Raw genomic sequence first — 25,794 nt, 5'->3', positions numbered from 1 at the left:
TTCCAGTTTCTATAGCAAAATGACAGATTCAATTGTTTGGTGTGTCTTGTTTGAACTGTGTTTAAATAAAACAAAATAAATAATAACATAGTATGAAGTGCGCTTGTGTTTGATGACCTTGATCAAACAAAACGTAAAATTTGACAAACATGTTTGACCGTTTACGGAGCTCTTAACAGCACTGCCCTTAATCATGGTGCAAACACACGGTACAAGTAACCGTGAATTTTATTTTTGGTAACTGGCAATACTTAAACTAAGTAGATATAATAAATTTATTAAATAAACTGTTAATAAACTTAAATCTAAAAAAACAACATTAAATTAAAACTAAAATAAATTAGATTTTGACCATAGAGAAAAAAATTGATTTCACTTGGCAGTTGGCACTTGGCAGTTTGTACCATGTACTTTGTGGTACTTTGTTTGGTTTTGGTTGCTTAACTCCTGCTGAGAGAAAAATAATAATTTATTAAAAAATTCAACGCTTTTATTAGAAAATACTGATTTAAAAAGCATATTTATCATTTAATAACTACCAATTTCGATTTGGTGATAAATTCAACGGGAAAATAATCAGACATAGTAAGTAAAAATGTCTTTCTTTTCTTTGTACACCTGTCAAGTCAAGCGTGCATTTGCAACGTTGCATTTTAAAAGTGCATTTTAGAATTTTCAGATAAATTATCGTAGAATTCAATACGTATTAATGTGAATCAGTTTATGAAAATGTGTTATTCACATTTTGCCGGAGAATTTTCGGTACCTATCCACACGTGGTAATTACGAATAAATTTGCTTATGTCAAAATTTACCGTTAAAAATATTGACTTGTAGGTAAAGTTCATTGTAGTTTTAGTTGAATTTTACATAAATGGCCTAGTGCACGCTGACCCAACGAATTCGGCGAATGCATTCTACAAACGTGTACAGCCTCACTTGGTTTACATTGCCGCATGCGGCTAGCGTTGGGCGGTTCGCCGACTTGTGGGTTTGCACTTTTCATACAAAAATCACCTTGGCCAGCAATTTGCAGATAGTTTAAAGGGCCGGGACTTGCCGAATGCATTGGGCTAATGTATATCCATCCATAACTTTCATTTGACTTTAAAATTACACTAGAAGACTAATACACTAGACGACTTAGAATTACACATTTCCATCAGATGTCTGAAGTAGAAGATGTCCCGCAATCTCCTGAGGAGCTGTTGGCAGAGGGCCGCAGAAACCTCGCGGTGAGAGACTACAATGCTGCGGTGGAGTGTTTAGCAAAGGCCTGCGAGCATCTTGCTAAGACACACGGAGATATCGCTGACGAGTGTGCTGAGGCTTATTTATGGTAGGTTAACATAATTGTTCAGAATACAGATGTAGCCGTTTTTTGTACTGCAAGGTTAAAACTTGACTCTATGGTAAACGTACATGTACTTATCGGTACACTCAAAATATCAGTGAAATGAGTGGTGGACTCTCACAAGCACACTATCATACAAGAAATAACACTTGTAATTTTTTTAATTTTCATGGTGGCTATTTTGAAATTTTTATTATTTGTTGTTATAGCGGCACAGTGTTTCCATATGTAAATCGAGAATTACCGTGTTGAAGGCTTACAATTACGGTGTTTCTAGATTAAATTACGGTGGATTAGCTAAAAGAATACCGTGTAAATTACCGTGTCATTTTTAAAAAGAAAAAAGTCACGAATTTGCTTTTTAATCGATTATTAATATTATTCTGAATCTGACTCTCCTAGCATAGCAATTATCTTTTTCATAAACGGATTTATTCATATTAATATTTTGTTAAATCTCATTAATTTTACATTTCACTCCTTCCTAATTGCTTGAATAAGGACCAAAATAGATTGCTGAGATTTGATGCTTAAACCAAGACCAAGAGAAATGTTGCCATTACGAAATATGCTAACGTGACTGAGATTCGTACTCGTATTACGCAGTATATTATGAATTTTTAACGTGATTTTTGTATCACGGTGACATGGTCAAGGTAATGGCATATTACCTTGACAGTAGATTAGGACTGAATTACGGTGCATCTACGGTAATTACCATATACATGGAAACACTGTAGCAGCATCCTATTATAAAATTTGAACTCTACCTATTACAGTTACAGGCTTAGTAATGGATCCTGTAGGGTACCTTTCGGCTACGGACCTCAAAAATGGGTTAATAGACCCTACGTAAATGGGGCAGTGCTACGTCTAAAAAAAATCAAATGTTTATAAGTAGGAATCAAAGAAATCATCTAAATTAAACGACTTATATAAGTCTTGATTGTAAGTTGTCGTTTAAAAAAGTTGTATACCTACTTATTATATTTACTTTATTTTCTTTTCTAGGTATGGGAAAGCTTTACTAGGGCTTTCAAGGGAAGAAAATGGTGTACTTGGAGATGGCATGCCAGGTGGTAATAATGACGAAGATGACAATGAAGGTAAACTATGATTGAAGACAAAAACCTTATGTATAAGTCATAAATTTTGTCTTTGTTCATTGTATTTTCTGTTTGTGTATTATCTGTTGGCAAATCAATATAATGAAATAACATTATTATACAATGCCCATAGCATTTATGTTTTGTTTTAAAAAAAATTCAAGATTTTTTGGGATAAAAAGCCTAGTCTCTAGTAGTCCATCTCTGAGATGCAAGCTTTCTCTGTGTCAAAGATTTTGTTAAAATAAAGACAGTCTAAACATCAAAAATAAATCTGAATTGTAGAAGAGAATGCAGAGGAGAATGGTGTAAATGCAGCAGAGGGAAACAAAGAAGCAGTGGCAAAAGAAAATGGAGAAGTGGAGAAGAATGAAGCAAATGAAGCAGAGTCTACCACCAAAGACGAGGAACCAGCGAGCAGCACTGCTGAACCTGACGAGTCAATGGTTGATGATAAACCTGTAAGTAATGTTTTTTGACAGGTTTTATGAAGATCGCATGAGAATAAAGAAACAATTAATAATATAATAAAGAAATCTTATTTTTTCAAACATATTAACTAAACTAAAAACATCTCAAACATTAACTTACCCATTGGTAGAAAACACTATTTTAAGGTCAGCTCTTTTTTGTAATCAGGGAACATCAAACGGGGAAGGTGATGAATCTATGGTGAACTTGGACAATGACGATGATGTTGACAATTTACAACTAGCCTGGGAGATGCTTGGTATGTTCCACATTCTCCACGAGTGATATAATATTTTATGAGCATAGATTGGGGTCCCAAGGTGCTGGAAATGCGACTTCGCACCGGAAGACGCAGCGTTGGAAGACCCCCCACTAGGTGGACGAACAACATCAGACGAGTCACAGGGAGCCGCTGGATCCAGGCTGCGCAAGACCGTTGCGTGTGGAAGTCCCTACAAGAGACCTATGTTCAGCAGTGGATGTCTATTGGTTGATGATGATGATGATAGATTGGATAGGGATGTTGCCTACTAGTCAATGCAGCGACTTTTTATCAAACTTCAAAATGCTCGCTTAGTAAAGGAGCTTGTATGAAATACGTAGATGTGACGTCATAAACATTTGACGTAATTGGACGTACATTTTTAGTTAAATCGATAATTTGAAATGGTCAGCAAACTTAAAACTAGCAGTGAATATGGATTTTTCGTATTTTGGAATTACTGAGAAATACTTAATTTTGACATAATCATCATCTCCATTAAAAAAATGTTGCAAGATCAAGAACTGGCTATCCTAGCTAGATTTTTGGAAGTATGCAATGTAATTATTTCATAATAGTACTAAAATTATTAATTAACAAAAATACAATGGGAAAATAGTTATTAATTAATATTGAAAGTAAAATGTTGTTAAAAGAACGTGGATTTAATTTGTTCCAGCAATGTGCAGGATTTCAGTTACTTATGTACATGACATAATTCTGTAAATTGAAGTTTTGTAAAAGAGTAACTGGAGAGTTTCCTACTGGTTCTTCTCAGTAGGAAGGGCATTTTGAACCAACGGTAGATTCACTTAGTGATCCACTTTTGAAAAAATTTATTTGAAAAAAAAAACTTTCTATTTCTATTTAGATTTGTCGCGCAGCATCCTTCAGAAGCGCGCTGAGTCGGGCGGCGAGGCGGCGCGCGCGTTGCTCGCCGACGTGCACCTCGCGCTCGGCGAAGTGGCTCTGGAGAGCGAGACCTATGACAAGGCTGTCATTGACATGGGTGCGTATTGATATGGGTGATCTTCCTTCAAAAGCGCGCCGAGTCGGGCGGCAAGGCGGCGCGCGCGTTGCTCGCCGACGTGCACCTCGCGCTTGGCTACAGTATCGTGCGTTTTGGATATTTGTAGAACAGATGAAAGTGAAATCTTTTAAATGAATTATAAAATTCACTAGCTTATGCTCGCGACTTTGTCCGCGTGGACTACACAAATTTCAAACCCCTATTTCACCCCCTTAGGCGTTAAATTTTCAAAAATCCTTTCTTAGCGGATGCCTATGTCATAATAGCTATCTGCATGCCAAATTTCAGCCCGATCTGTCCAGTAGTATGAGCTGTGCGTTGATAGATCAGTCAGTCAGTCACCTTTTTTTTTTATATATATTTAGATTATATCCATACTAATATTATAAATGCGAAAGTGTGTCTGTCTGTCTATCTGCTAGCTTTTCATGGCTCAACCGTTCAACCGATTTTGACGAAATTTGGTAGCGAGATAGCTTGCATCCCGGGGAAGGACAAAGGCTACTTTTTATCCAGGACAAATACAGAGTTCCCACGGGATTTTTAAAAACTAAATCCACACGGACGCAGTCGCGGGCATCCTCTAGTAATTTTATAAAAAGAAATTAACATTTTTCGATTGCTTATCTCTATATATAAAAATGAATCGCTAAATGTGTTGCAGATCGCAAATCTCGAGAACAGCTGAACCGATTTCGCTAATTCTTTTTTTATAATATTCCTTGAAGTATGAACGGAGAGAAAAATTTAAAGTATTAAAAAACATTTAAGTATCGACTGTAAGGCGGTACGATGTTCGCCGAGTCAGCTAGTTGCTAATACTATCTTGTTTATACGTTTTTAGATTTTTTCTCACTTGATGTAAAATACTGTATGCCAAACTAACCGGCTCATTGGAAAGCCTGGAGCACCGCAGAGACGTTGTGTCTGTATGCTTGTTCTATCGCCTGTATAATGGGGAATGCTCTGAAGAGCTTTTTGACCTCATTCCACCCTCTTTTTTTCTACAACCGCACCGCGCGCCACCGTAAGGAATTTCAGCCTCACCATCTGGGTGTCTGGTGCACTTCGACCGTCCGCTGCGCCAGATCCTTCTTTCCACGCACGTGCAAACTGTGGAACCAACTCCCATCGGCGGTGTTCCCACTAGATTATAACATGGGGTTATTCAAGGGGCGGACCAACAAATTCTTAAAAGGCCGGCAACGCATCGGCGGCTCCTCTGGTGCTGCAAATGTTCATGGGCGGCGGTAATCACTTAAAATCAGGTGACCCGCCTGCTCGTTTGCTCGCTATATCTATTAAAAAAAAGACTATTATTGACTTTGTCATGAACACCTGTTTTCAATCTTTTATTTGCAGTGACCTGCTTGGATTTACAAAAAGAGCTGTACGGAAGTGATGACCGACGCATTGCTGAGACTCATTATCATATAGGTAAGAAACTGTTATAGCCTAGTGGTTAGGACGTCCGCTTTCTAATCGGAGGTCGGGGGTTCGAACCCGGGCATGCACGTCTAACTTTTCGGAGTTATGTGCGTTTTTATTAATTAATTAATTGCTTTACCGGTGAAGAAAAACATCGTGAGGAAACCTGCATGCCTGAGAGTTCTCCATAATGTTCTCAAAGGTGTGTGAAGTCTACCAATCCGCACATGGCCAGTGTGGTAGACTATGGCCATAGTTCGAAAAACTGATAGACGCTGGGGTTCCAAGATGCTAGAATAATAACTCGTTAAAAAATAACCTTGTTTACTTGTAACATACGGCAGGATATTTTTAGGGTTCCGTACCTCAAAAGGAAAAGCGGAACCCTTATAGGATCACTTTGTTGTCTATCTGTCTGTCAATAAACCTACAGGGTACTTCCCGTTGACCTAGAATCATGAAATTTGGCAGGTAAATTTGGATCTTATAGCTGACATTTGGGGAAAAATCTGAAAACCGTGAATTTAGGGTTAGATCACACAAAAAAAATTAAATTGTGGTCATGAACTAATAATTAGTATTTTCAATATTTGAAGTAAGATAACTATATCAAATGGGGTATCATATGAAAGGGCTTTACCTGTGCATTCTAAAACAGATTTTTATTTATTTTTATGCATCATAGTTTTTGAATTATCGTGCAAAATGTCGAAAAAATACGACTGTAGTACGGAACCCACAGTGTGCGAGCCTGACTCGCACTTGGCTGGTTTTTTTTTTGACTAATCAACTTCCTAATTTCCAGGTATCGCAAACTCCCTCGCATCTAACTTCGAAGACGCGATAACTCACTTCAAAAACGCAGCCAACATCCTCGAAACACGCATCAAGACCTTGGAGAACCCCACCAGCGTGAAAGATGATGCAACTGTCAAGCAGTATAGCACATCTGACCCCTTCTATACAGTAGAAGGAGAGATCAAACAGCTGAAGGAGCTATTGCCGGAGATCCAGGAGAAAATCCAGGATATGATGGACTATAAAGCTGAGGTAAGACCGTGTGACTGTATTGAGGAGACGAGGAATATGCTTCGGAGTATGATTCTTAAAGAGAGGAAACAGTGTAACGTCCATGTTGAGGTCTAGGTCTTTTTTACGGAGGGTGAAAGTGAATTGTTAACATGCTAAGTATTTTTTAAAATTAAATAATTACTAGATGATGCCCGCGACTTCGTCCTCGTAGAGTTAAGATTTTAAAAATCCTGTGGGAACGCTTCAATTTTCCGGGATAAAAAGTAGCCTATGTCCTTCCCTGGGATGCACCTATCTCTGTACCAAATTTCGTCAAAATCGGTTGAACGGTTGAGCCGTGAAAAGCTAGCAGACAGACAGACAGACAGACACACTTTCGCATTTATAATATTAGTATGGATAAGCTATTAATTAAGTCAATTAATTTGTGATGGTCATAAAGTAAGTAAAAAATCGGCCAAGTGTGAGTCAGACTCGCGCAATGAGGGTTCCGTACTACAATCGTATTTTTTCGACATTTTGACGATAATTCAAAAACTATCATGCGTAAAAAAAAAATCTGTTTGAGAATGCACAGGTATCAAATACCTTTCATATGATACCCCACTTGACATAGTTATCTTACTTCAAAAATTGAAAATACTAATTATTAGTTCATGACCTCAGTTTAGTTTTTTTTGTGTGATGTAACCACAAATTTACGGTTTTCAGATTTTTCCCCGAATGTCTGCTATAAGACCTACCTACGTGCCAAATTTCATGATTCTAGGTCAACGGGAAGTACCCTGTAGGTTTCTTGACAGACAGACAGACAACAAAGTGATCCTATAAGGGTTCAGTTTTTTCTTTTGAGGTACGGTACCCTAAAAATATAACTTTCAATCTGTCATAGATTTAATATTTGACTTTAATGGTAAACTTTTTGATGAGATTAATCAACTCGATAAAAGTTGACAACCTCAAAAAAGCTGTTCTGTTTGTTGTCTGTTACCAAACGAAAAAGGTCGATTATAGCCTCTTAGAAAATATTCTAGCATGTTAATTATTTACTTTGGTATATTAAACAGACTTATGTGCTAAATATTACTTGGAATCATTGAATATTACATATAATATACCAATACAACATACCAACAAACCATACAATATACCAATTTAATATACCAGTTTAGAAATCATAGCATGTCGTGTAGAGACGTAGGACAATAAATTGTAACCAATTTAGCCCCAAACTTTATTAAAAAGTATGTTCTTTACATTCCGTAGTGAAACATTAATTAAAACGCAAAATCGAGCCATTCCAATTAGAAATAAAGGCGGGTTTAGACTGAGACAGTGACTTGCGTCAGCATTGGTGTGCTGCCGCCCTTTTTCTAAAATGCTACTACAAAACCTAGTTTTTGAATCGTCGCGTCGCCGAAATCATGGAAAATTAGAAACACTGATGTTTTCAAAAAAGTTTACTACGTAGTAGGTTCGAATTAAAATTTACTAAAAGCCTTGGTCCTGCTACGTAGCATTCATAACAGTTTATGAAAATTCCCATGTTTTTGGTGATAACTAAACTACTTTTTGCAGTTAGCCGCTTTTTAGCAGCATAGTTATAGCCCAATGTTGGAAAGAACAGTTAAAAACATTATTGTTTAAAACAGGATTAAAAACATGATTAAAACTGGTGTTTTTAGTTAAAATATGTTTAAAATACCTGTTTGTTTGAAGCAATGCCAACCCTGTTTAATATAGCCTCATTTAAACATTTTTCGTGTAAGCGACTCGATTAATAACGCTTGTACCTGGCGATAGTTACAGTAACCACTGTCTTAATCTAAACCTGCCGTTAGTGTTTAACGTTAGTTCCTAAATTCTAAAGTTGCCAAATTGAACTCTAATGATTATGTGATAAAATTGAAATTTGACTGTCAAAATCAGTATTAAAATTTGTTAGAATTAAGTGCCTTATAGAATCTCAAGTTGCATTTAAATAATAATATGATACTCATAGTTCGTAAGTTGTATGCCCTTAAAGGTTATCGCCCACTTGACTGTACTATTGTTGCTGAGAAAGTGAGAAATAATAGTCTATGAAGACAAAATATTGGTACTTGTTAGTCCATACAAAAATCAATGATTAACGATGCATGAAAAATGTTGAGTTTTGTCAAGAGATATCACTGGATTGCTCTCAGAAAAACTGATACAGAATAGCCCGGTATATATTTTGGGGTTAAGGTTTTAAAAGCCAAATTTACTATTATATTATAGTGTCCAATATACAACTTGAACCTTAAGCGGCTAGTGGGGGAAAACTGGCGAATCTAGGAAGCAAGGGTCGACTTATCAACCAATCGTGTGTACCCGTGCCGACTGATCAACCAATCGCGTCCACCCTCCAATCACGTTAATGTTCAAGTTGTTTGCCGGGCACTGTACATGAGAATTTTTTTTCTACCAGTATCAATTAATAAAATTAAGTATTTCAGTAACATAAATCATAGTTAAATTATAGATGGTTTTGTTTTTCAATATTTGCTATGAGGAAAGTAATAGTAAAAGTGTGTCCTTTTCTATGATTTTGACATCGTACCATTTTTAATATTCTTCCGATGTCACAGTGGGTGGAGACCTTTAGTTATAAGAACCATTTTTACCACACGGCCATTTTTGTATTGCTTTACATTTTTTCAAAATAAAATTGAATAAAATTAAAATCTGTGTGTTATTTTCACATGCCCTTTCATACATTAATGGCCATGTGGTGGAAATTGTTGTTTTTCTTTATAATGGCCATTGATGTAACGTTCCCTTGATTTTATTTTATCTGAGGCTCAACGCACACCTGCAGACTGCAGAGTGCTGAAAGCGAGATTTAGGGCCTCACACACTGAAGGACGGGATGGCAGAGGAATTTATAAATTGAATTTAATATTTATCCAATCGAAATAAGGTAAAATCCTGCCGTCCCGTCCTCCAGTGTGCGCAGGCCCTTAGAGACACTTTGACTTTGCTCAGAGTTGAAAGGAGACGAGAAGTTGTAGAAATTATAAATGTCTCGTTTTAACTCTGTCTTAAGTCTTAGCAAAGTCAGAGTACAGTACGCGGCAGAAAATAATTTACATCGACTTTTAGAAGGAGATAGCGGATTTGTAAAGCATTGTCTCTGTCGTTGAGACTGACAAAACGTCATGAGAAAGGAATAACAAAGACAACAATACAAATCCGAAATGTCATTCTAAAGGCCGATGTATATTATTTTCTGCTGCGTACTGTACGCTCTATATTCCTTTTTATCTCTGGCGGTACGGAACCCTAAAAACCTGCGAACGGCTTTACACAATTTCCTTATATCACCGAATGCTTTGGGAAATCGCCTGGTGGAATACCTAAAGGCGCTAAGTTTTGCCTACGCGTGTGAATATGTCATTGTATCTCGTTACATGCACCTCAGAACAAGGATTATTAGAAGTAGCCCTATTATGACACTTATACTGTTAGAGCGAGATAGCTAAATGCATTTAAGCTCTTATTAGAACGTGACAAAATGATTATGTTTTGTCCTTATCACCGTGGCCACTTTTTTTTTGATTGCCAAAATGTATTTGTACGTGAGATTTTGGCAAACAACCTGAAGTGAGGTTATGTTGACTCAAGTATTGTAAATAAATAATTGATTCGTTTTGTTGTTTTTTGTTTCGAAGTTAGTGTGCAATTGTCGGTTGCAGTAAATACTAGGCTACAATAGCCGAAGCGAACGTAGAGTAGACGGAATAACATTTCACAAGTAAGTACCTCTGCTTGAGCGAGAGGGACTGAGGGGGCCACGCTAGTTGCATATCTGGACATATCTGTGCTATGCACGGCTAGAATATGAAATACCTTTCCGACTTCCATTTTCTCGGCTGGCAATAATATTGGTACCTTCAAAAGAAGAGTGCAAACTGAAAAGGCACCTAGGCAAGCACGCTTCGCTCCACCTTAGGCTGCATCATAACCTGCTATTTGGTGTGATATGTACGAAAAGTCAGTCAGCGCAAGCCCCTAAAAAACCGGTCAAGGGCGAGTTGGACTCGCACACGAAGGGTTCCGTGCCATTGTACAAGAAATAACACTGAATTAATTTGATTTTTTTGTAATATGACCACAAATTCAGGGTTTTCGGATTTTTCCCTTTACTTGAGCTATAAGACATTAACCTGCAAAATTTCATAATTCTAATTCAATGAAAAGTACCCTATATGTTTTGATTCCCTTGACGAGTCTTGACAGACTGGACAGAGACAACAAAGTAAGGGTTCCTTTTTCCCCTTTGAGGTACGAAACCCTAAAAAACTAAAGGCGTCAAACTACTTATTTCCAGACGATAAAACGCGTACGCGAAGCTCTATTTCCGTCCAACGGCGAGTCAACGGTGTCATCAGCCAACGGCGCCAGCGGAGCCAGTTCCAGTGCGGCGGCGGCACCCAAGCCTGCCGCCGCAGACATCTCCCATCTCATCAAGCGCAAGAGGAAGACCAGCGGCGAGGAGGCACCGGCGCCCAAACGTGCCAACACGTGAATATATAACATGAGGAATAAGTCCCGCAAATTGATGTTGCGCTGGAACCAAGTCTCACTAACGTCGAAATTGTGTCATTTTGACGTCAGCCGAAATAAAAATATACCAACAGCTCGAAACTTCAGTCTAGTGCGGACGTCACAAAATGGCGACCACGCGCATTAACAATTTGCGGGACTTATATACATATCTGCTGTTACGTCAAACATTTAGAAACATTAAGTTATTTATAATAGATCATTCATTCAACTTTAAAACACATACAACGTTAGTTTTAGTGTATACACTAAAACCGAAACATGTCGAATATTTTTACATTTAAAGACTAAATATACAAAGTTTCAAAAATATTTAATGAAAACTTACGAAGTTATAAGCTTGTTGTGTTGAGTCGTTATCCGGCAAAAACATGGTCACCCCAAGCATGCGGCTGTGAGCAAACGGGATGGCTGGCGTCGATCGTGTGCACTCCCGCTCGCGCGGCTCGAATCAACTGGTACATGCGGTTATTCAACTAGGCATGTCAAAGATACGGCCCGCGGGCCGGGTCCAGCGCTCAGACCATTTCAATACGGCCCGCCATGTAACCACGCATGCTGAAAATAGCGCACGTTTTGCGAGACTTGCGAGCCCTACGCCATTCGCTGGTGAAATAAAACTATTTTGTGAAAAGTTCGATAGTAAGTAGTAACTATAGATCCAATTTATGAATATCGATGCCGTTGATATTTCTCAACTGTAATCGAATGCCATCACAATGGTGGACATAAAAACCAAAAGAGTTACTTAATATTTTTGCTAATAAATTAATATTTCATGACTTGTAGCGAAAACCCGTGAAATAGCATTTAATTCACAATAAAAAAAGTATTTTTATAGTTTTTAGTTTTTAAAAGTCATTTCCATATTTCAATAAAAAGTTTGAAAACGTGTTCCGGTTCAGCTGATGGCCACTTCCTTTGACCCTGGCCCGCTAACCGCCCTAAATCTTAAAGATGGCCCTTTAGCAAAATCAGTTTGACACCCCTGAACTAGGTGTTCAAACTTGCAGGAATTTTAAATATTTTTTTTGGTCAAAATATAACCCGTAGTAAAAATGATTGCAATCGATTCCGTTACTGATTCTGAACAAGCTACTTTCAGGTTTTGCGTATACTAAAACTAACGTTGTATATAAAGTTTAGAAACATTCGTATAAAAAGCTCGCTATAGTTGGGCCGTTACGAACGTGTGAACTAGCTCATAAATAATTTTTATCAGACCTTCTCGCTCTCACTTACAGGATTTGTCGATAGTCGATAACAGGTTATAAAGAGCGAGAGAATACAATACAAAATGAGCTACCAGCTGCCTGCGTCCGAACGACATCCCTTTATCGATAAATACTTTTGCGGCATTCTCACAATCCTATGATCGTAATGATTTATGACCCAGTTCGCAAGTTCATACTGGCTCAACTACAAGAATCAAGTCCGCTGTCACGGAGATTTTTCATCCATCAAAAAGAAGAACAGCGGAGTAGTAATCGGCCCTAAACGCATTTACGAAACTTTGTGGCATAGCTGTACACTACAATGGCGCCGATTCTGTTGTTTTTCTCTAAACTAAATTTAGAGTATCTGCATCTTTTTCTTTACAATATTGCTAAAAAAGGACGGAACATGAATTTTACATTTAATGACTCTAAAAGTCACGAGGTTTGACAGCTCTAAATTAAACTGTCAAACTGTGACTATCCTTTTCATATTACATTAGTAAGAAGAGGATGCGAATACTCTAAAATGTAGTTGTGCTCAGAATCGGAACCATTATTCTTTTAAACATAAATTTAACTTCTCGTTTTTTTTCTCGTGTGTTTTCAACGCGAGAAAAAAACGTGGTGAATTAAGAACCTCTGTTAAAACCGTAGATAAAGTAATACACTGGGTTAAAACTTAAACCCGGGGGGAATTCAATCCCCCAACGGCAAGTGCCAACATGTTCTGATCATAATTTTTTGCCCCAATTTATTGAAATAAGCGATAAGTATTGAGTTTTTATCATTGTTTTATATTTTTGTAAACTTAAGATTTTCTTAACACAAATAAGTGATAATGAGAAAGTAGAAGTGAAGTAAATAGATAGTAAGTACCGTGGTAACACGATAAGAGTTTTAATTATTATTAAATACGCAATAAACAATTATTTAAACTCCAAACTTAGGCTGAAATCTATACATATATTATTATCTTTATTTGCTCAGACTTAAGCTTCAGTTAAAACGAGTCAGATTTATGCCAGCTATGACTCTATATAACCCTGTCTCATTTCATCTTAAGTCTGAGCAAAGGCTAAGTGCGCTCTATAGGCCTAAGGGTGAGATCTATAGAGCGCACTCTGACTTTGCTTAGACTTAAGATAGAGTTAAAACGAGACGGAGCTATATCTCTCACATAAATCAGTCTCGTTTTAACTCAATCTTCAGTCTTGTCTAAAGACAAAGTCAAAGTGCGCTCTATAGATTTCAGCCTAAGACCTCGCGTCCTATGTTTACTAAACTATAAGAATAAGAAGAATAAGAATAAGAATAATTTATTTTGAATTTAACTATGTATGTGTTAATAGATTATCAAGTTGCAGCTTTAAGTAGGTATTTCATTTTTTGATTTTTTTGGCCGCTGAATGACTAAGGATTTTTTTTACTTTGCTTTGGATAATGAACAAACTATTTTACGAAGTTATCTATCTACTCTTATCGTGTCTACGTCCTTTAAATAGAAAGTTGTTTAATTTAGGACTATACTTAAGTAATGATTTTAAGCTTATTTCGTGGTTTAACGCCATATTTTAATGTATATAACGGGTAAATACCACGATTTTTTTTATTTTATTTGTCGATATTTCAACCCAATTGCACGGGTCGTGGTCACGACGGGACTGCGGTGCTGCGAGAGATGAAGTTCGAGCTGTCAAGGGCAGTAGCGAACTACTCTCTTTCTTGTTCTTTTCGCTGGAACTTCACGAGCTGTCCGGCAAAATACACTCACAACGTCACTATTAACTTTCGATGTCGTACGATGCTGTCCTGGTTTGCATAATTCTACCACTGGATTCCACATACTTGCTAGTGTAAAATCATCCTCACGATTGAAATTCTGGTGTTTGCGAATTTCAATCGCTTCGCGCACTAGTATAGGCATATAGTGGCGGTCTGTGGAGAAAACTCGAGGATTGTGGAGTTCAATCCAATGTTTTGTGCCTGGCTGTAGGATATGCTCCGCGATCGCAGACTTCTGAGGATCGTTGTTTCGCACCGCTTTAATGTGTTCTGATACCCGAGTTGCTATGGGTCTCTTCGTTTGACCAATATAAGGGCTCCCACAGCTGCAGTCGATCTTATACACACCCGGACACTGGTACACATTACATCGTTGAAAAAACAATATAACATTAAGACCGTGTTTACTCCCTTACAAAAGATTGCCCATTTGATGCGATCACCGAAGGATCGTCTGCCATGCCATCGACTGCAGTTGTGGGAGCTCTTATATTGGTCAAACGAAGAGACCCATAGCAACTCGGGTATCAGAACACATTAAAGCGGTGCGAAACAACGATCCTCAGAAGTCTGCGATCGCGGAGCATATCCTACAGCCAGGCACAAAACATTGGATTGAACTCCACAATCCTCGAGTTTTCTCCACAGACCGCCACTATATGCCTATACTAGTGCGCGAAGCGATTGAAATTCGCAAACACCAGAATTTCAATCGTGAGGATGATTTTACACTAGCAAGTATGTGGAATCCAGTGGTAGAATTATGCAAACCAGGACAGCATTGTACGACATCGAAAGTTAATAGTGACGTTGTGAGTGTATTTTGCCGGACAGCTCGTGAAGTTCCAGCGAAAAGAACAAGAAAGAGAGTAGTTCGCTACTGCCCTTGACAGCTCGAACTTCATCTCTCGCAGCACCGCAGTCCCGTCGTGACCACGACCCGTGCAATTGGGTTGAAATATCGACAAATAAAAACTAAAATTAATCGTCGTATGTACCCGTTATATACATTAAAATATACTTAAGTACCTAACTATAATAATCATAAGAATATTTCTAAAGGCTTACGGCCTGCGTAGACGAGGGACTATTGTCCGACGAGGACAAAAATGGGTCACTAAAAACTGCATTGCATAACGCACACGATGCATTTGTCCTCCGCGGACAATAGTTCCTCGTCTGCGCTGGCCCTTAGTTGTAAGAAATTGATTTAGATAGTAAGTGGTATTTTGTTTAATAAAGACACCAACTCTTGGAAAACTACTACATGTTTTTTACTTACTTACCTACTAGGTAGATTATGTATTTTTAACCGACTTCAAAAAAGGAGGAGGTTCTCAATTTGTCGGAATCTTTTTTTATTATGTTTTATGTATGTACCCCGATTACTCGAAGACGCCTGGACCGATTTTAAAAATTCTTTTTTTGTTTGAAAGGTGGTCCCATATAAATTTAGTGAAGATCTGATGAACATCTTCGAAGATTGATAATGGAACTCCTCAACGGATAAGAGTAAATTGGTCGCGATCAGTGTAATAGCTTAGTAAACAGTAGATTTTTAACCAGGCATAGCATATTTTAATACCATGGGGCCACTAAAAATTATGAAAAAATTTTTTTTTACAAAAAAAATTAAAACACTACAAACACTAAAATTAAAAAATAATTTAATTTACTACCGAATATACTATGTATACAAGACTTATGTATACAATAGTTCCATGATAATATTTTTTGGAGTCGGTGCCAATGAGGTGCTATTGTGCAGTCTCAAAAAATATGAAGTCTAGACAATTCGCGCAGCTAAAGCCAATTGGCACCGATACCATAAAGTATTATTATGGAACTGTATTAACTCTTGTATACATAATAATATATTCGGTAATAAATTAAATTATTTTTTAATTTTAGTGTTTGAAGTCGGTTTTAATTTTTTTTGTAATTTTTTTAGTATTATCATATTATAACATAGGCATCCGCTAAGAAAGGATTTTTAAAAATTCAATCAAATAGGGGTTTGAAATTTGTGTAGTCCACGTGGACGAAGTCGCGACCATAAGCTAGTATTATAAAAATCATTAATTCTATTTCTACCCTACCATATAACATATTCCTACCTAGATAAAGTAGTAACTGGTAAGTATTTCAATTTACACTAACAAAAAATTTCAAAAAAAAAACCGACTTCAATAACCACAAACACTAAAAAGTAAAAAATAATTTAATTCATTACCCAATATATTATGTGTACAAGACTTATTGTAGTTCTATAGTAATATTTTTTGAAGCCGGTGACCCATTCGGGTTTCCAATTAGCCGCACGAACCGTCTATCTACTCTTCATATTGTTTTGTGACTCCACATTGGCACCTCATTGGCACCGACTCCAAAAAATATTACTATAGAACTACAATAAGTCTTGTACACATAATATATTGGGTAATGAATTAAATTATTTTTTACTTTTTAGTGTTTGTGGTTATTGAAGTCGGTTTTTTTTTTTTTTGAAACTTTTTTATTTCACAATTTTTAGTGGCCCCATTGTACAAAAATATGATATGCCTGGTTAAAAAACTACTGTTTACTAAGCTATTACACTGATCGCGAGCAATTTACTCCAATCCACTGAGGAGTTCTGTTCTCCATCTCCGAAGATATTCATCAGATCTTCACCGAAGTAAAATAGACTTCTCAAGTATGTCCTACTAAACTAAAAAAAAAAATCAAAATCAGTTTATATTTGGCGGAGAAATCGCGTAACAAACATACAAAAAAACACACATTTCAATTGAGAACCTCCTCCTTTTTTGAAGTCGGGTAAAAATATGCTATGCCACAAAACCCTACTGTTTACAAAGCTATTACACTGATCGCGAGCAATTTACTTTTATCCATTAAGGAGTTCTGTTCTCCATCTCCGAAGATATTCATCAGATCTTTACCAAATTAAAATGGGACCACCTTGGAAGTATGACCTACAAAACAGAAAAAGAATCATCAAAATCGGTTCATAATTGACGGAGTAATCGCGTAACAAACATACAAAAAAAAACAGCCGAATTGAGAAAATCCTCCTTTTTTTGAAGTCGGTTAAAAATAAGTTATAAGTTAAAACCAATAAAATAAGCAAAAAGTAATAAACATAAGTACCTAGTTAAGTAGGTTTATAATAATGAATGATACAGAACGTACCATTTTCCAAAAATTCAAATGATATCTATGGTAATCATTTGGTGTCAGAAATTAGTGATTTATTTTAATTTGTATAAACTTAGAGACCATAATACAGATGTAAACGCACGAGTTATGAGCTTGATGTAAAAGCAGACAACGCCATCTGTTATGACGGCGCGTAATCACATGGATCTTCTAAGATCGGCGAAGTGGCTTGAGCCAAAGAACAAATGGAAGAAGTACAAGTTCACTAGGGCCATAAGCCAAGATGGCGGGCCCTAGCTGGTGAAATCCCGGCTTAAAGAACAATACTAGGACACAAAGTTGCCCTGCGCCACACCCGGGCAAGGAGGCCAAGTCTCGAGGCCCGTACCTCCGTTTGGGACCATGACCAATTGGAGAAGACCCACACATCATGTACATTCGCTTTCTGACACCCCAATGACTATGATTTTTTTTTAATAAATAGCTCAAGATTTTTCCTTTTTTAGGGTTCCGTACCTCAAAAGGAAAAACGGAACCCTTATAGGATCACTTTGTTGTCTGTCTGTCTGTCTGTCTGTCTGTCTGTCTGTCAAGAAACCTACAGGGTACTTCCCGTTGACCTAGAGGCCTAGAGTCATTAAATTTGGCAGGTAGGTACTAGGTAGATCTTATAGCTGACATTTGGGGAAAAATCTGAAAACCGTAAATTTAGGGTTAGATCACACAAAAAAAGTTAAATTGCGGTCATGAACTAAAAATTAGTATTTTCAACTTTCGAAGTGAGTGACTATATCAAGTGGGTATCATATGAAAGGTCTTTACCTGTACATTCTAAAGCAGATTTTTATTTATTTTTATGCATCATACTTTTTGAATTATTGTGCAAAATGTCAAAAAAATACGTACGACTCGCACTTGGCCGGTTTTTCTTTTTATTTCTAGACAATTATTAACTTTAAGTGGCCTTAGGTACAAACCAATAAACAGACACACTTTCACATTTATAATATGGGTGTTTTCATAAAAAAGGCCTAACGGTTTCTGTCAAAATGTTTCTCAGACAGTTTCCCTGTATAATATAATACTAGCTGATGCCCGCTACTTCGTACGCGTGGATTCAGGTTTTTAAAAATCTCGTGGGATAAAAAGTAGCCTGTCACTCTCCAGGTCTTCAACTATACCCATGCAAAATTCACGTCGATCTGTTGCGACGTGATTGAAGGACAAACCAACAAACCAATAATCATTTTTTCGAAACATTTATAATATGGGTACTGATGGTTTTGGATCTCCCCAATAATTATAAAATTCGCCACTATCAAAATTTTATCGACTCGCAATATTATTATGCCTTAAATAATCAAACTTGGATTACCTATTCTAATCTTCTGAATATATAAAAGGAAAAGGTGACTGACTGACTGACTGACTGATCTATCAACGCACAGCTCAAACTACTGGCCGGATCGAGCTGAAATTTGGCATGCAGATAGCTATTATGACGTAGGCATCCGCTAAGAAAGGATTTTTGAAAATTCAAATCCCAAGGGGGTGAAATAGGGTTTTGAAATTTTGTAGTCCACGCGGACGAAGTCGCGAGCATAAGCTAGTTACCTATATTTATATGAATTAGGGTTGATTTTTCAATCGTCAAACGTCTTTTGTCTGAGGAATTATTTTTTAGGAAATCTTTTTTAGGTTTACCTATTTTATAAGATGGTCTCCATTTCTTGTGCGATGAAATAAAATGGTTATTTATGTTCAGAAAATAATATAATAATGTTTATTCCTATTTTTCTACAAATTAAGTTGGACACAAACAATATTTTATTTAAGATCGCTTTTTTTTGTAAAAAAATACTTAAGTTAATTACATTAACGCCTATTTATTAATTTCAAACGTTAACGACAGCTTTTCCCGTGTTCTCTCCCGCCAACATTCCAACAAAAGCATCATACAGTTTATCGAATCCCACCGTCTTATGTTCCGCGGCTTTCAATTGACCGCTCTTTATCCAAGAGACTAGTTGTGTGAATCCTTCAGACCAACGATCCAACCAGCGCCAGACCACAAGACCTTCAATCCTCAGTTCTTTGAATATGATAGGCGGTTGTAAAATTGTAGCTTTCGGCATCTTTTTTGGGTCTTCGTTGTAAGCGCTGATGCTGCCGCAAACTGCAACTCTGCCTCTTAAATTCATTTGGCCAATGATTATACTGCTCAGTTCACCACCAACATTGTCGAAGTAGCAGTCTACGCCTTGAGGAGCAGCAGCTTTCAAAGCTGATTGTGCATCTACCTTTTTATAATTCAAGGCTTTGGTGAAACCGAGCTCCTGTTCCAACCATTGGCATTTTGCGTCCGTACCAGCGAAGCCGATGACTTTGCAACCCTTGATCTTTGCTATTTGACCTACGATGGATCCTACGGCACCTGCCGCACCGGTAACGACGACCGTTTCGCCAGCTTTAGGTTGACAAATCTCTAGAAATCCGAAATAAGCTGTGACTCCGGGCATTCCAACTGCGCCTACCCCTAATGATGGAGACAGGCCTTGCAAATCGGGCAACTTGTACAAAATCTCTTTGGGAAACTCACCTATCACAATCTTCGTTTCCTTTACAATGACGTAGTCGCACCAACCTTTGTGGGTGACAACTCTAGTGCCTACTGGGTAATTTGGATTCTTGGTCTCTTGCACCACTCCAACTTGAAAACTGAATTGATCGTACGGTAATGGGTAATTCCGGTTGTAAGCTCGCAGGTAAGGGTCCACGCTGATCCATTCTGTTTTCAGCAGAATCTCACCGTCTTTTAGAGGTGGCAGTTCATACTCCACGATTTCAAAGTCTGATTTCATGGGAACTCCGTCGAAGTATTTTTTAACGACCCATTTTTTGGCTTTAACCATGTCAACTGCTTAAATGCTGTAGTGGGTAGTAAGTAGGTAGATCTGAAAAAAATAATGATTTTGTTATTCTACAGGGGGTACCAACGGGTTACATGACTCTATTAAGAAGTCTCCGCTATTCCGTTTGTCTGTCTGTCTGTCTTTCTGTGTGTCAGCGGGCTGTATCTCAAGAACAGTACCTATAGGTAGACAGTTGAAATTTTCACAAAGTGAAAGTATTTCTATTGTCGTTATATCAACAAATACCTGTTAAAAACTTTGTAATGGCCGCCATGCTAAAACAAAAAGTGTTATTTCTTGTACCTAGATTCGATGGTATGGACTATGGAACCCATCGTGTGCAAGTCTGACTCGCTCTTGACCGGTTTTGTATGACTTCAAAAATGATAACATAATTTTTTTTAAATTTTTAATGGACGTCAGGTCCAATCTTTTAGTAAACGTGTTATACCTATCGGCAATGTGACATCAAAATACATGTAGGTATATACCTACTTCCATGTACCCGCTACCGTCTATCTGAACCGAAGCTGATAAGTTATCATATGTTTCGACTAATTAATTGGGTACCTAGGTACCTACGTACCTACCTAATAATAAGTAACTAACTAGGTAGGTATACTTAACTCCGCGAATTTTTCATTTGAGCAAGTGTTTTACGTGGTGGAGATAAAAGTCAATATGCTACTATTAGAATGAAAACCACTTTGATATACTTTAGAAGGCTTTTATTCACTGTTCACATAGTAATTCTTAGTTATATCAGCACAAGAACAAACTACTCTTTTTTACGCCCCATTTCAGCGTGACGTTTCCCATAGATTCGCTACTCCGCAGAGCACGCCATAGATAATACAATCACCTAGTTTTTATGCCGTCTAACACTACCTAGGTAGGTATGTAATATTTTAGAAATCAGCTTCGATTCCTTTTCGAATTCAGCCTCAAAGTAAAATCAAATTTCCTAATTCAGAATTATTATTCTTGAAATAATATTAGGTAGGTATGTACTAAGTATAAGTACTTGAACATGTTTAAATATAAATATAGGTACCTACCTTCCTACGTAACGATCGTTTTATGACTAACTAATTAGTACGTACTAGTACCTGACAGGTTGAGATGGCATTTAGGGTGGGGACGACCCGCGCCCCCGCGGTAACCCAGTGCAGGTGAAGTGAGGGTGTTCGGGACATCCCCCGCCTCACACCCCGATGGCCATCTCGACCTGTCGCGGACTATAGCTTCGCTCGCATGGTGATATTTCGAGGGTCTACTTTAAAAAATATTAGTTACTTAAACAAACTTAGTTTTGCGGTCTTAAATAAAAGAGATTTGTTCTTTGAGACGGTAGATTCTGATCCAAAAGAACTATTAAGTAAGACATCTGTGTAGACGACGGACTATTATCCGCGAAGGACAAAAATGTATCACTTAACTGAACTTGAACTGCATCGCATAACGATGGATGCAGGATGGGTCTATTACTACGGTTTCCGTAAGTTACACCATAGTAAAAGATGAGGGACTTAATTTTGTCCTCCGCGGACAATAGTCCCTCATCTGCCCACGCCCGCGACCTTAAGTTCTGTTTAAGCTGCGGAACCCGGCGTGTCTGACCGGTATCTTTATAGGTAGGTACCTAGATGGTTTGGATAGTTATTAGGGTGTCCCTTATTTTTCAAAGTTTGAATTTTTTAACGCATAGGCTCTAGTTTTGTTTATTTGACCCTAAAACACTCTAATATCAATTTTTTCCTTATTTGGATAACTGCAACCCGTGCCGACTTGAGTTGGAAAAATGTTCATACAAGTTGCGCTGCAAGTGCCGCCCCACGCTCGCTCTATTTGTCGATTTATCTCGACCTATCATTATTAACGCGTATTGTTTGATATTTTAAAGATGTCAGTGAAATGGAGAAGCGTTGTAAATAAGTATTTTCTTAATTGTTCAGGTAAATCACCAAATAACTGATACGAAATTACCGTCTAACCGTCAAGTTCTCACAGTTCTGTTTTAACATTTGCGAAATCAAGTAAAGTGTTAGTGAAATCACGAATCTTATCATTCAAGAGTGTATTACATTCTGAGGAAAGGCTGAAATACCCACCAAAGCTCTTCCTAACTGTATAAAGAAGCTTGTGGATCTTTACCAAGTCTGGCGAGGGGTGCAAAAAAGCACAACATGCTTATAAAAGCTGCGAGGAGAGTTTTCAAAAAGATTTGGATAATTTATTCGATATCATTCACACTGGTGTGGTGGTGATGTCCAGGTTGTTTATTGGGTGTAGAGAAAAGTTACATGAACAGGATGAAAGGGCAAGACAGAGAAAGATTGAAGAAGAGAAAAAAGTGGCTCAGGCAAACGTCTTCACAGAGGTAATTGACGTCCTTTTACACAGCATTATACCACCTCAAGAACTAGTAGAACTACACGATATGCCTGCCAATAATAGGTCTTAATTGCGACGATTATCCAATCAACGGACCTTCTATTCAACGAATTCGAACACAAATGGGAAAGGATAAAGCGGATTTCATAAAAAATAATTTTCAGTATAACGTGCCCGAATTTGTTACTGTTTACTGGGATGGAAAACTGTTTCCTGGCCTGTGAGAAGTTCTAAAAAAGAATGACTGCCAATCCTTACTTCATTTGGAGAAAAGGAGCAGTACTTTCTTGCAGTACTAAAACTGGACATCTCATTTGACAAAGATCAAGCTAAAACAGTTGTAAACGCACTTTGTGACTAGAACCCAATGATAAGTTAGGTACAAATAATGTGCTGGGATACGACATCATCCAATACAGGCAGCTTGAATGGAACTTGTGTACTTTCGGAACAAAAATTACATAGAGAGATGATACTCTTCTTTGCCGCTATTATGTTTATGAATTGGTTCTTAAGTGTATTTTAATCAAAAATCCACCTAGTTAAAAGTTTAAAGACAACTGGAAAAACAGTGACCTTAGTTCTATCGTAACATGCAGTGATTTTGTAAAACAATATCTTTATGACGCAACTATTAACGCATTGGCGACGTTTTTTTAAGCATAAACTCCAATAATGTATTATGCGTGATGATTATCGGGAACTGATCGAACTATCTATAATTTTACTTATTGTTTTAGCTGAATCATTGAGTGCTTTCGTATCCATCAAGCGCAAAATTTGTTTTCGAGATTGAAAATTCAGCAAAAGCAGTTTTTATTACGCTGTGTTCAAGAACACAAAAAGATGATTCTAGTCTGTAAAAAAGAAGAAAGTATTGTGAATAAATTATGTAACTTTAACTGTTTAATAAATAAAAGTGTTACTTAAATTTGTCTTTTCATCAATATTTACATACAACATTCATATTTACGACGACCTAGCTATTTATTAAGAAGTACTCAAAGACACCATCTTACATAAACTTTGGGACCCTGTCGGCACGGGTTAACATGAACGTAGGAAGTTAAAATTTTGTATTTAAGTTAAGCTTAGTATAATAAACAAAATTGGAGGGTATGCGTTTTGATAACTGCAAAAAAAATTTTTTCGTCCATATAAGGGACACCCTAATAGTTATACTTAGGTACCATACTTATAAGATTCAAATAAGGTCGTCTTAGTTTGTAAAAAACATCGAGCACTAATATGGCTTCGTAAACAAATAAACAACGACTAACTATACCTACAGGTAGGTAGGTAGGACCTGTTCAGAATTTTTCATTTGTTACACACAAGTCATTATAGGCTATTAAATCGTCACAAGTAAGTAATTATTTAACAATAGAGTGAAACTTCTGTACGTTAGTACTATTATATTATATATATAATATATATAATATTCTGTGTAAGGGAAAGATGAGAGACTTAATTTTGTCCTCGTCGGACAATAGTCCCTCGTCTGCGCAGGCCCGCGCCCTTTTAATGGAACCCGGCGAGTCTGATCTGTTTCTTTAGATGGTTTGGATGGATATTGGATACACTTATTACTTACTTATAAGATTCAAATAAGGTCGTCTTAAGAAGTTAAAAAAACATCGAGCTCTAAGTAATATGGCTTTGTACACCAATAAACTACGAGTAACTATACAGGTAGGACCTATTCAGAATTTCCGATTGTTACACACAAATCACCATTGCACACTATTTTTCCAGTCCTCCTTATCAAAAACCACTTTAAAATACGTATAGTTATCACTTGAATGTATATTTTTCTCACCTTTAAATCCAAAAATAGACCTACGTGTTGTCGCACTTCACACCGCCACTGTGGAGTGTGGCCTAGCGACCGCCTCATCGTTTAATATAGGTAGGTATAGGTAGGCCTACCTAGGTGGGCGTTGTAAGAAACCACTCGCATGTCTACTGGACATGACTTGCCGTTTTAGGGCTCCGTACCTCAAAAGCAAAAAAGGAATCATTATAGGATCACTTCGTTGTCTGTCTGTCCGTCTGTCTGTCGTGTCTGTCACGAAAACGGGTACTTCCCGTTGACCTAGAATCATAAAATTTGGCAGGTAGTTAAGTCTTATAGCACAAATAAAGGAATAAATCTGAAAACCGTGGATTTGTGGTCACATCACACAAAAAAATAATTAAAATGTGTTAATGAACAAATTACTTTAAATTTTTAAAGTAAGATAACTATATCAAGTGGAGTATCGTATCGTACGCGAGGGCTTTACCTGTATATTCTAAAACAGATTTTTATTTAGTTTTATGCATAGGTACCTAATAGTTTTTGATTTATCGTGCAAAATGTCGAAAAAAATACCCGAGTACGGAACCCTCGGTGCGCGAGTCTGACTTGCACTTGGCCGGTTTTTTGCGATGAATTCTAACAACAATAGAAACGACTGGGTATTCGAGTAGGCAATTCTGTAATAGCAGATGCCCAATCAGATCGGATGCCTGACATGAAGCTACGGACAGCATTCATCTATAAGGATCTACTACGGGCTAGATGCGAAAAGTAGGTTGGTAGGTATTCTCACAGCAGTTCGTATACCTTAGTATAATATAATACAAACAGACTGTATCGTCAAATTTATCTTATCATTGTTATCGGAAATCTTTGTTGATAGCCGCAATAGAAATACACTTTCTGTGAAAATTTCAACTATTACGGTTCACCAGATACAGCCCGCTGACAGATAGACGGACTGACCGCTAGAGCGGCTAGACGGATGGACGGAAAATGTACCTATTCAGTAATAGGGTCCCGTAAGCACCCTTGGGGTTCGAACCCTAATAAAAGAAGAGATACCTACTTAAGTAATTTACCTTATCTAAATCAATGTTATATCCCACTGACCAGCTACAAGCATCTAACGAATCGTTATGTAATTCTACTGGTACGAGTACATAGGTAACATAGGTTCTACGCGTTGTTGGTCGATAAATAAATAAAATTATTTATAGGTCTGACTCATAAGTCATAACTCAAGTGTCGTAGAC

At 37.3% G+C, this 25,794-nt stretch overlaps 1 protein-coding gene and 1 pseudogene across 3 annotated transcripts; one reads left to right on the top strand and one right to left on the bottom strand.

The window, feature by feature from the left end:
- The first annotated feature begins 401 nt into the window (after positions 1-401).
- Positions 402-15,535, top strand: Nasp (Nuclear autoantigenic sperm protein). 3 transcript variants are annotated; one of them, XR_011237503.1, is made up of 10 exons: positions 402-585; positions 1,167-1,339; positions 2,366-2,460; positions 2,746-2,921; positions 3,100-3,190; positions 4,065-4,202; positions 5,586-5,660; positions 6,457-6,701; positions 11,038-13,582; positions 13,736-15,535. XR_011237503.1 is itself a non-coding variant. In XM_034974673.2 (9 exons), the coding sequence occupies exons 2-9, from the start codon at positions 1,167-1,169 to the stop codon at positions 11,233-11,235; spliced, it is 1,191 nt and encodes a 396-aa protein (XP_034830564.1). In that variant the 5' UTR covers positions 402-585; the 3' UTR covers positions 11,236-15,535. The 3 variants fall into 3 exon arrangements, 2 of the variants coding, with proteins under 2 accessions (XP_034830564.1, XP_069358924.1); XM_034974673.2 differs by having other exon boundaries at positions 11,038-15,535; XM_069502823.1 differs by lacking the exon at positions 402-585 and adding an exon at positions 643-779 and having other exon boundaries at positions 11,038-15,535.
- Positions 15,536-19,182: 3,647 nt separating this feature from the next.
- On the bottom strand, positions 19,183-24,640 carry LOC117987646 (prostaglandin reductase 1 pseudogene; annotated as a pseudogene).
- Positions 24,641-25,794: the final 1,154 nt, after the last annotated feature.

This window comes from Maniola hyperantus, chromosome 13, assembly GCF_902806685.2.
Source record: "Maniola hyperantus chromosome 13, iAphHyp1.2, whole genome shotgun sequence".
NCBI classification, from domain to species: Eukaryota; Metazoa; Arthropoda; class Insecta; order Lepidoptera; family Nymphalidae; genus Maniola; species Maniola hyperantus.
Note: the sequence above shows the minus strand (reverse complement) of the source record. Positions and strands in the feature narration are given on the sequence as shown.

What these genes read in the sequence shown, in the direction of transcription:
- Nasp (XM_034974673.2), top strand. Translation starts at nt 1,167, where the DNA reads ATGTCTGAAGTAGAAGATGTCCCGCAATCTCCTGAGGAGCTGTTGGCA. An exon ending in CAATGGTTGATGATAAACCT is followed by an intron (nt 2,922 to 3,099) that starts GTAAGTAATGTT and finishes TTTTGTAATCAG; the next exon opens with GGAACATCAAACGGGGAAGG. An exon ending in CAAGGCTGTCATTGACATGG is followed by an intron (nt 4,203 to 5,585) that starts GTGCGTATTGAT and finishes TTTTATTTGCAG; the next exon opens with TGACCTGCTTGGATTTACAA.